At 57.0% G+C, this 11462-nt stretch overlaps 1 protein-coding gene across 1 annotated transcript in view; it reads left to right on the top strand.

The window, feature by feature from the left end:
- WNT3 (Wnt family member 3) overlaps window positions 8347-11462 on the top strand; it is a 53907-nt gene continuing 50791 nt past the window's right edge. Inside the window, exon 1 of the mRNA XM_013980865.2 lies at window positions 8347-8735. Within this exon, the coding sequence (XP_013836319.2) occupies window positions 8362-8735 (374 nt within the window). The 5' untranslated portion in view covers window positions 8347-8361. The remainder of the gene's footprint in view (window positions 8736-11462) is intronic.

Here is an 11462-nt window from a genome sequence, read left to right as displayed (position 1 = left end):
CCCCCACAGCATTCTCCTCGCATCCTCCCCCAGCCCGAAGCTATCTGGCCAGTGGGGACAGACCTGAGGAGATCCTGGCCCCTCAGATGAGGTGAGGCTGATGCGCAGAGGCCTGAAAATGGTGGGCGGAAAGCAGAACTCAGCCCTCTGTCCCCAGAGGAGCTTTCCACCAGCTTCTCTGAGCAGCAGCCTCAGAAAGTGCTGTTGCCATGGAGGGGGGGGGGCTGCTTCTCCCCACTTTCAGGAGCCTGAGCTGGAGCCCAGGAGGCCAGTGAATGGAGGGCTGAGATCAGAGGCGGAGGAGAGAGTGTGGAAGGAAGGCAGGTGAGCGGCTGCAGCTTGTTTTTCTTTTCCGTTTTTTAAATGGAGAGAGAACTCACACTAGGAAATCTCTCATTTTCAGGTGCACCATTCAGTGGCTTTGGGTATATTCAATAGGCTGTGCAACCGTCACTCTTACCTAATTCCCAAACCCTTCAGCACCTCCAAAAGATGCCCTACTCATTAGCAGTCACGCTGCAGTTTCTTAAGGAAAAGCAAAGGCAACACCAGCTTGAAGTCTATTCTGGATGAATTTGCAGTCCCACCTCAGCCCTACACCCTCATTTTGTTCTTTCCTTCCTCCAGCCAGCCATCTGGGAGTGAGTCTCCTCTCCAGCTCCAGGCTCCAACTGCAACCTCATTCTCAACCAGACCAATCCCCCAAAACCAAAGAAAAAAAGACTAACCTTCCCTTAAATTAATGCAACTCAACTTGTAAGTCAATCAGCAAGCTTTAGTCTAACTGCCCTATACCAGACACTATGGGCAGGAGGATACAGACATCAGGTTAGGAGGATGGTGGCTGCATGTAACAGCCTGATGTAGCCTCAACAACAAGGAAAATGTATTATTTCACGTAACAAGAATTTCCAGAGCGGGACTCCCCTGGGGTCAGTTTATGTTTCAGCAATGGTGTCAGAGACGCAGCTTCTTTCTCTTTGTTCTGTTCTTCTGCTAGTCAGCCTTATCCTCAAGCAGTTTCCCTCATGGCACAGGCTGGCTGCTGCAGCTCCAGGCATCACACTCAGACACAATGGTGTCCACAACCAGGGAAGAAAAGGGACATGTCTTAGTATCATTTTAAGAACACAAACATTTTGCAGAAAAGTGTTTGTGCTCCCCCCCAGCAGAATTCCCCTCCCTCATGTCTCATTAGCCCAAACTTGGTCCCATGCCTAGGCTTAAATGAATCCCTGGCAAGGGGAATGGGTTTCCATGACGACTGGCTTAGACCAATCAGAATTTATCTCTGAGCCATGTGGGAGTGGGGTAGATACCAGGACAAGGGGCCCCAGCCAGACTAGAGGAAGGGGCCACCAGTAGTGTGAGCTACACCCAAATAGAAAACTTAGCCCTCAAGAAGCTCAAGAAAGAGCGACTGGGAGTTCCCATGTGGAAAGGAATCTGACTAGCACCCATGAGGACACAGGTTTGATCCCTGGCCTGGCTCAGTGGGTTAAGGATCCATCGTTGCCATGAGCTGTGGTATAGGTCGCAGACCAAGCTCAGATCCCGTGTTGCTGTGGCTGTCTGTAGGCCGGCAGCTACAGCTGCAATTCAACCCCTAGCCTGCGAGTGCAGCCCTAGAAAAGACAAAAACAAAACAAAACAAAAAGAAAAGAAAAAAAAAAAAAAAGCAGCTGCCTGTCATAAAGGGATGGTGGAAGGGGCACTTCCCCATCACTTACCATGTCCCAGGTGCCATTTCTGAGACCACTGAAATCACTCCACTGGACAAGCAACAGCCCTTTGAAGCAGGTGTTATTATACCCACTTTGCAGGTGGGGAAACAGGCTTAGAGAGGGGAGGTGATGTGCCCAGGATCACATGGTAAGAGGCAGCACTAGGATTCACTGGAGGTGGTGGTGGTGGTGTGGTGGTGTTGGCACGAGATTGGGCTCTAAGACAACCATTCAGACAGGTCTCTCCAGCCAGACATATGAAACTCCATTCAGATCTTACCTGGAAGCCAAGGCAAATGAGCAGCGGTGATGGGCTATGCCAGGTGTGGGGCAATGCCAGACAGGTGCCCCTGGTGTGCCTGAGCACTTGCCTACACCTGTGCCAGCCACAGCCACCTGCTCCCGGGCCTGCTGGTGAGGCAGCTCTGACCCCCTTGCCAGCCCACCGGGCCCACAGCCACGTGTCCAGGCTCTCTGCACCCAGAGCCAGTGGTTGGGCCTGTGTGAGTTTCCAGCAAGGGCTGCTGCTGGCTGCACTGATTTGTGGGGAAGATAATTAGCTGGCAGAACTCTGGAGGGTGCAAACCAGGATTTGGCCAGAAATTTCTGTACCATCTCCAAGGATCATACTAGGCTCGTTCTATCTCATCTCCCTGATGTGCCTCCACAAAATCCTTCCCCACCAGGACCCTGGAGACAAAAATAACCTTCACGGATCTTATCTCGGTTTTAAAGGAAACATCTATTTGATCATCTGTTGGGTGACTGTCTCCCCTACAGATGGCAAAGCCAAAACCTGCACTGTTTTTGGTCATCAGCCCCCAACCCTGTGCTCTATGACAATGGGTTAAATGAATGAGCCATCCCCTCTCCCCCATGCACAGAGCACCTGCTGTGCTCCTGGAGTCTCCCTGAGGATGGACCACTCCACCTCGAGAGCTCAGCCCCAGGCTTTGCCCATGGCAAGCATGAAGCACATGTTGGTGGGTGATGTGAAAAACAGAAACGCTTTCCTGCCCTGGAGCCCAGAAGAAAGCAGAGATGGGCTCTTCTGTCCCCCACTTGGCTATGTCCCATTCCTCAGGGAGTGGAGGGAAAACTGGGAGGGACAGTCCTGACCAAGAGCAACCCCATCAGCCACTCACAGGTGGCCACACACAGATGGCCACATAGAGGGCTGGCTCTCCTTCCCCAGGGAAGGAGCGCTTCCCTGGGCAGGAAGTGACCTTGGGTCAGAGCACCAAGGCCTCGGACATGCGTGGGTGGGGGATCCGGGCTCCAAGGCAGAGGTAGAATAAAGAAGGATGGGAAGAGACTGAGAGAAGAAAGAAAGGGAAAGTGAGGAAGGGAAAGAGCAGCAGAGAGGGGGGCTGGCAGCCCTGGGCTCACCAAGCCCCAAGTGTCCTGTGCAGCAGCAACTTCTCAGCGGGCTGCAGCCCCTGATATCAGCGCGTGCTTAGGCAGTGCAGGGGTCATCTGAGAGGGAAGAAGGAGCCCAGAACCAGAGTGGGGTGGCTGGGGTGGCTGGGGAATTCTAGGTGCCAAGGTCTACTCAAGATGGGGGCCCCAAAAGATCATCAGGAACTCAGACCGTGGTCCCCACTCCCCATCAGAGGCCTCGGCCTCAGCCTCCTCCCTCGGCCAGTCAACAGCAGTGTTTATAATGGGCCTGCTCCGTGCCAGACCCTGCTCTGGGTGCTGGAGCTTCAGCAGAACTTAGATTTTAGAGTAGGAAAGAGACATGAAGTGGGCAACTTAACAGATACTTTTGATATGGAATATATGGAATAGAAGGGCAGTGTTCAGGTCTATGCAGAAAAATAAAGTGGAATAAGAGGCCCAGACAGACAAGAGCAGCTAGTGGTATGGGGGAGGGCACTCTCTCTAAAGGGGAGATTTTTCAGGAGTTCTCTTGTGGTGCAGCAGGTTAAGGATCTGGTGTTGTTACTGCAGAGGCTTGGGTTGCTGCTGTGGCTCCAGTTCGATCTCTGGATCTCTGTCCTGGGAACTGCCACATGCCACGTGCATAGTCAAAAAAAAAAAAAAAAAAAAAAAAGGAGAGATTTTGCTGTAGGTCTCAAGTTGGGATGTCAGACAAGATTTTCCTGGATAAATCCTTCTGGAGGAGGTTCCTGGGCGCATGAGGAGCAGCTTAGCCGAGGCTGTCAGGGGCAGAAGGAGCAACCCAAGACAGCTACTTATTCCTCAGCCCCTAAGAGAAGAAGGAAATCCAATATTTATTATTCACCAACCGCGGTCTGGCATTCTGTCAGTACGGTTCTCATTTAACGCTGACAACTCCCTATGAGATGTAAAGTATTATCTCCACCCCGGATGGAATAGGGGAGGCTCAGAGATAACAGGGAGCTGGCCAGTGGTGCCTCCACCTCGTTTTTCTGTTGCTCTCTCCCTTCTCAAGAACTTTGGCCCCAAATCACTTTCCAAAATGCCCTTGGGGAACTAGTGATGACCAGGACAGGAGGAATTACAGTGACAGGGAAAACCTCTTACGGCCCCACAAGTGACACCTGTGATCTTGGGGTGCAGGTGGGCCGGGCCAGGAAGGACGGTGACATCATCCTATCACTTGCAGCCTCCCAAATCTTGACACAAGGTTGAGGCAGTCGCGGGATCCCTGCCTGCGGATGCCCAGAGTGCGAGCCCACGCCTTACAAAAGGCACCAGGGTCCCGTATTTGGGGCCCTGCCCGCCTTCCCAAGGGAGCCACCTGGGTAGGGAGGTGAGGGGAGCCTGAAGCCACGCACACCTTATCCTCAGCTTAGCTCGGGGATTGAGATGTAGATTAAAGGCACTCACTCTGGAGGATGCCTACTTAACCAGGATCCCTAAAGATCCAGGCTGCTCACCAACAAAGGCTCTGGTTCCCAGCCAGCGGGCGTGGGCGCGGGGCGGGGCCCGCTTCAGCGCCTACAGACTTCCTGCCTTATTATCAGCACCACCGCTAGAGGGCGCGCCGGGGCCGGGCGACTCAGAGGCCGGCGGGCTCCAGGGCGCCTTTCTGCGTTCGGCTGGCATTTGCGGCTCGGCTCACCTCTGTGTTTGTCTGGTGCAGGCTTCCGGCATTTCCAGAACGCTGCCTGTACACTGGTTAGTTTAAAGAAATCTTGATGGGTTAATTTTCTTTAATTTTAATTCCTGCGCCAACCACCCATACTAGGGCCCATCTTCCTCCAGGATGCCCTCTCCGGTTGTCTAGCTTTCTAGTGGCTTCCAAGGAACTCACTTCAACCTGTTCTGTGACTCCTGTAGCTCTTGGGGTAACGTGAAAAGCCCCTCTCTCTGGCTCTGAGACCGTGGCGGTCGCCCCCACGCTCCCCCTTGATGCGGTTCCCTGCCGGTGTCGCGAGGTTGCAGGCCTTCCGCACTCGTTGCTGCAGCCGCCCGCAGCCGCTTTTACCTCTCCCTTCATCCTCCCCAGGCCGGTCTGGGGATCCTGGCTCCTGGGCTCCAGCAGCCTTAGGGCATGTTCCAAGCAAAAGTGAAATGCCCAGCGCTGGATGGACAATGTCCTCCTCCCTCCCCGCAACAGACGGGCAGCCCCCTGCGGGCGGGCGGAGGCCCGGCCGCCCGGCCCTTTGTCTCCGCGGAGCCTCGGCAGGGGGCCGGGTCAAGCCGTGCTGAATACACAGCGGCCGACTGCGTGCCCCGGGGAAGCGCATGTCAAAAGGAACCGGGGGCCGCTCGAGGGCTGGGGTGGGCTGGGGAAGGGCAGTCACTCGGCAGGTCCGAGGTCCCCCACATCCACAGACCCAACACAGAGTGCTTCCCACGTGCCACCCCTCAGTCCCCAGACCCCTTTCAAGGGATCACCCTCCCGCACAGGCGGAGGGCTTGGGGTCCAACGTCGGGTTGCAGCCACCTTACCCACCTTGGCTGGCCTTGGAGTGGATTTAACGCTTTTCCCATCGAGTGCAACTCATCGTGCGATTTGGGTGCCTAGTAGGGAGAGGGTGCTTTCGTTTGTGACACGTGGCTGGGGGTGGCTCTCCCTCCCGGGCAGGGACCATTCCCCTGTTCCCGCCGACAGCGTTGGGCCCGCAGGAGGAAGAAAATTAAGCCTGTGTTGAAGGAAGGACACCTGGCAGGGGAGGGAAAAGGGCTCAGGAACCCTCTCCTCTGGGGAGCTTTCAAGTGGGGGAAATCCCCGCACAGCTTCCATTCTCCAGGGCACCTTGCGGGGGCCACCAGCGGTTCCCACAACGCCCCTCTAGTTCTCTCCTTCTGTACTACCTCAGACTGCGAAGCGAGCAAAAGTCCGGGATTCCACCCACTTGTGTGTCCCTCTCTTCCAGTCCCTGCCCCATGCTCACAACCCAGCCTGGGGTTTCCAGGTGCACCCGGGCTGCCTGGAGGAGGCATTGGAATACGAGCCTTCAGGGAACAGCCAGCCCTGCCTACGCACCCAGAACCCCTGTCTGGGTGAGTCTCAGTCAATCCCCACCCCACCTCTGGGATCTTTTGCCCCCACCTCCAGGGCTGGCACCTATGGAATCTTGGAACCAAGAAATGGCCCCAAAGGGGTCATCTAGTCCATTCCCTGCCTCCTGGCCGCTCAGTAGTGTCTGGGTGGTCGGGAAAGGGTAGCCCTCCTCAGTGCACTCAGAAAGATGATTGTGGGGCTCCGGAGTCCCCCAAACTGTCAGGCAGCAGGCACATCTGATCAGAAAACCAGCTGAGAGCCCCCGCACCCCCCCCAGCCCCCGGGAAGGACAGAACACCAGGGAGGACTTAGCAGGCTGTGAAAGGTGTGAGTGGAGGGCCCGCTTCCCCTAGAGTCAGGGCCCTGGCGCTCTGTGGTTGGGGACAATGGCAAAGCCTCTGCAACCCCCTTTCCAGGTGAATCGACCCATTTCCAGATGCCCCAGAACCAGCCCAGCACAGGGCCATCTCTAAAAGTCCCCATCTCCACAGCCTCCGCCCCGTCCACTGTCCCACGCAGGTTGGGGCTTTCTCTTTGCCTTGTTCATCTCTCCCCATCTCTGCCTCTCCCTCCTCTTCCTTCCCCTTTTTTCTTCTTGGCTCCTTCAGCTAGTCTCCCCTCCCTCTTTCTCTCTTTCTCTCTTTCTTTCCGTCTCTCTCTCTCTTTCTCTCGCCCTTGCTGGTGCGCTCTCTCTCTCTCTCTCTCTCTCGCTTTTCACGACTCTGTCTCTCCCGTTTCTCCTCTTCCCTCCCCTCCTCTCTTTCATCTCCACCCCCCCACCCCCTCCAGTCGAGCACCGGGCTAGGAACGCGGCAGAAGCCGTGGCAAGCCCAGGCGGCTCTCCCGACCCTTGATGCCCCCAGGCCAGTTTTCCGAGCTCCCTGCGCCCATCGCAGCCTTTTGCAGAGAGAGCTCCCAGGATGGGCAGGAGCAGTGGGTTCGAGCTATGGGCATGGGTGGCCCAGATCAAAGGCCAGGAATGTCTGGCCCCCTGGCGCGGACTTCCTCCAGCTATGCCCCCACCTGGTGGAGAGCCCGCCATTCCCCCGCCTCGAAGCACTGGGGGTGGGCTTATTCGCTGCCCCTTCTGCCGCAGTTCCAGGAGCCACAGCCCTCAAACCCTCTCACTGGCCTTGCTTTCTTTGCCCTAGGCCCAAGGATGCTCCAGGGCCTCTGGGGGCCTTGAGTGGCTTGGGAGCAGGGTTGGGGGGCAGGCACCCAGCTGACAGGAGTCAGTGCCCCCCAAATCTGGCTTCAACCTTGCACCACTCAAGGCAGACCTCATTCCTTGACTCGGGGGAGAGAGGAAAGAACCCACAGAGGCCTTGGAAGGACTTTTTTTCCTATGGCAAAGGGTGACATACATACATTTGGTGTCCACACAGGGGAAGGGGGTTTATCACCAAACCCTAGGTTGGCGCCTAGGGCCTCAGGAGGGAGAGTTAAACAGGGAAGGGGGTCTTGACGGCAGTGATGTCCGCAGAGGACCCCAGTTGCTCCCCGTTGGAGCCGCCGCGTTTCACGAGCCCCAAACCGTTCATCCACAATCCTGCGGGTCGTCCTTCTGACCTGAGCAGGAGGCCGGGCCTGAACCCCTCGAGGAGGAGAAAGTGACCCCGCTCCGCGCGCAGGAAATGCAACTGGCCGGCTGGTGTCAGTTGCAGGAAATGCAAAGGCAGCAGGAGGTCCCGATACCGATCTGATCCCTGACAAAAGACTCAAATGACACTCGGCTCTGTCCCCCGGCGCCGCCCGCAGCCAGACCTTTGAGCCTTCGCGGACCCTTCCGCGCGCCTCTCAGACACCCGGGAAGAGACCTCCCGCGGCCGGGTCGAGGGGCCAGCCGGCTCGCGGGCTCGGGAGGTTGGGAGGGGGTTGCATTTCCCAAACCCCTCCGAGACCCTCCGATCCTGTCCTGCCCGAGCGAAGCTTCTGGAAACATCCCTGTGCTTTCTACTCTCCATCCCTCACGGGTCCGAGTCCCAAGAGGTCAGGGGCCCCCGGAGAGAAAAGGAGCCACCCATCAATACCCACGCCAGCCCGGCACCACGTGAACGCCCCCGGCAAAGCCGCAGCTCTCTGAACCTGGCTGGCCGGGGGCGCGGCGGTGCCGGACCAGCAAAGGGTCCAACGTGCCGGGTCCCCCCAAGTTCCCGCTGTATCAGGGGCGCAGGCTTTGCCCAAGTTTGCTGGGCGATGCCCTTCCCGGAGCCCGACTCGTGGGCCGGGCGGGAGGGGCGCGTGATTGACAGGCTGAACTACAGACTCATCTCTTACCTTAGGCCGCGGGCGCTGATTGGCTGCTCGCTGACATCCTCAAACCCGGCTGCTCCGCGCTGGGCTCGGGAGGGGGGCCGCTGCGGGTGGAGGTGCGCTTCTGACAAGCCCGAAAGTCATTTCCAATCTCAAGTGGACTTTGTTCCAACTATTGGGGGCGTCGCTCCCCCTCTTCATGGTCGCGGGCAAACTTCCTCCTCGGCGCTGCTTCTAATGGAGCCCCACCTGCTCGGGCTGCTCCTCGGCCTCCTGCTCTGTGGCACCAGGGTCCTCGCCGGCTACCCAATTTGGTGGTAAGACTCGCCTCTCATCTGACCGCGGCCCGATTTCTCCGCGGAGCCCCAGGGAGGTGGGGGGCGCCAGCTGGGGGTGGGCTGCGGCAGGGCTGGGGCTCCTTTCTTCTTACCTCCCTCCAGCCCCCTACTCGCTTACCCCCCTGGATTTTCTGCTGGTGTCGCCTTCAGAATCCAACTCCTGGCTTCTCTGATAATCACCATTTTCCCTGCTACTCGCTGCGGAGGCTGGAGGACTTTCCCGTCTCAGAAGGTCTCTTATTCTTAGATCCTAAGCCTCCACCCGTCCCAATCTGGGGGGCCCCCCGAAGACCCTCCATTTGCTTGCAGTTGGGTTTCTGGAAACCCAGCGATGTCCCTGGGGCCCAGCCACTCCTCTTCTCCATTTTGGGGTCTTCATGGGCATTCCACCCCCACCTCTGCAGGCGCCTCCATCAAGAGATTTCTCCACAATAACCCCCCGGTGTCTTCATATTTTAGACCCCAGTGGCTTCAGGGATCCCTGGGGCAGGGTAGTGGGGGGTGGGATTTCATCAGATTCTCCCCACTCTGCTCTAGATTAATCTTGAGCCTCAGAAGTGAATATGGTATTTGCTGATCGGAGATGCCATTGAATTCGGATTTAATTCATTTCTTGCTTGTCCATCCTGGCGAAAGCAGGGCTTCTTGAAAATGTAGTTGGTTGGGAGGGGGTGGGTTTGTTCTTTGACCAAAACCCCAATTCTCCATGTCAAATTCGTTCCTTTTGGAAAACCGAGGGCCGAGGAGAAAGAGAGAGAGGGAGAGGAGGATTCCGTCCCTGAGAAATGCGGATACAAAAGACATTTTTAGTAAATAAGGCTGGGAAACCAGGCGCGGTGGATTTTTTTTTTGGGGGGGGTGCGTCTATGGGGGAACCGGCCTGGAATAAACAGCCCTTCGGGAGCCCTAGTTCCAGGGAGTCCCCTTGTTTTCCAAGCGGCCTCATCGCCACCCGGCAGGTCCCAGAGGCCAGAGGGGAAAGACACACTGAAACCAGTCCTCTAAATCACACCCCGCCTCTCCTTAGTCTCCAGCCCCCTGCATTCCGGAAAACTTTAATTAAAGAATCTTCCCCTCCTGGATGTAGGAGAGCCTTGTCCTTGGGGAGGGAGGGGGCGTGAGGAGGGAGAATTTGGGATCTGTTAGTAAGCAGAGGGTCTGGGGCCCTGCGACAAAAGTCAGGGAGGAGTACCACCTGCGTGTGTCCCTTTTCCCTACCTTTTCACCCCCTGCCCAGCTGGGTATGGGGGAGCAGAGCCAGGAGATCTGGGGGCCACACCCCAGGTCGGTCTCCAGCTGTTTGGGGGTGGCAGCATTTGTGTCTGGGTATTGGGGGGGGCATGGAGATGAGAGCAGAGCACGGCCAAGGGTCTCCATTTAGAGGGTACTGAGAGTTGCTCCCAGGATGGACACCCAAGGGGAAGTCTTTCTTCTGCCCAGCCCATCCTTCCTGTGGCGGCGGGCTGGCCTGAGGCCTCCTGTACATAAAGAAGTCCATGGGGTGCCCGAGGAAGCCAGGGATCCTGGGTTGGGGGCTTTGCTGGCTGTGGGGAGGGCTGCTGCAGAAACCAGTTCTGCCTCACTGGCCCTTCCCAACCTTCTTCCCATCCCCTGGCCAAGGCCATGCCGTTCGTCGCTTTCACGGGGACCTTGGGGTGGGCGGGGAGGGTGGGAAGAGAAGGCTTCCCATGGGCTGTAGGAACCAAGAGGAAAGACCGGGTTCCCCTACCCTTTGAACTGGACAAGGGTGCTTCCTGGGGCAGAGCTGGGGGGGAGGGGGTGTATGGTGTATTGGGGAGCATTAGACAGGGACCACCCAAAAGGAAGATGTTGGAAAAACCTGGACGTTGATCTTAACGTAATGCTGGACAAATGGCTTGTTTGGGGGTTAGGGGGACAGGGATGCTGCTTTGTCTGAGCCAAGAGGTTTGTGTGTGTGTGCGTGTGTTTTAGGTCTATGACCCTAAGGAGTGTCATCTGCACACTAGTGTGCTTCCGTATGAGGGAGTGTCTCTGCCTGCAACTGGGGGACTGTGGATGTGAACTTGGGTGAGCTGTGCCTGGGGTATCCATGGCCAGTGACCAGGTGTGCTGGGTCTCTGCATACAAGTGTCAGCAACGCTGATTCTCCGGGGGTGGGGGGGGGGTGTGTGTGAGAGAGAGAGAGAGAGAGAGACAGAGAGACGAAGTCTAGCAGTATCTCTGCCCAGGTAGAGGTCAGCACTTGTGTGTGCTCGTGACACTGCGTGACTGTGTTCATGACTGGGCGTGTGAGTGGTGTGTGTATGTGTGTGCGTGCGTGTGTGCGCACGCACATGTCTTCGTCACAGTCTAAGGGGAAAGCTCCACAGATGTCTTTGTGCATGGCTCTCTGCGCTCATGGCCATGACCTGATTGTGCTTGTAAATATGAGTGTGAGAGCTGTGTCTGGGTCTACCTGTGACCCTGTCCTCAGTGCCAATGACCGCGGCTGGGCCTACGGCTATGGATATATTTGTAGACATATGACCTGTAAGTGGGAATGACATCTCAAGCTTGATGCTTGGTGGGCATCCATGGTCCTGGAGGGACGGTTCGGAAGGAGACAAGGGTCTAACAAGGAAGCTGGAAGGGACACGACGACCTGGGATCCCTGGCTGAGCAGCATGGGTTGGGGGTAAGGGGGCAGAGCGTGGCACATGCTTGTCCTGTCTGGCTAAGGACTAT

This window comes from Sus scrofa, chromosome 12, assembly GCF_000003025.6.
Source record: "Sus scrofa isolate TJ Tabasco breed Duroc chromosome 12, Sscrofa11.1, whole genome shotgun sequence".
Classification (NCBI taxonomy): domain Eukaryota; kingdom Metazoa; phylum Chordata; class Mammalia; order Artiodactyla; family Suidae; genus Sus; species Sus scrofa.
This window is presented reverse-complemented; position numbering and strand designations above follow the sequence as displayed.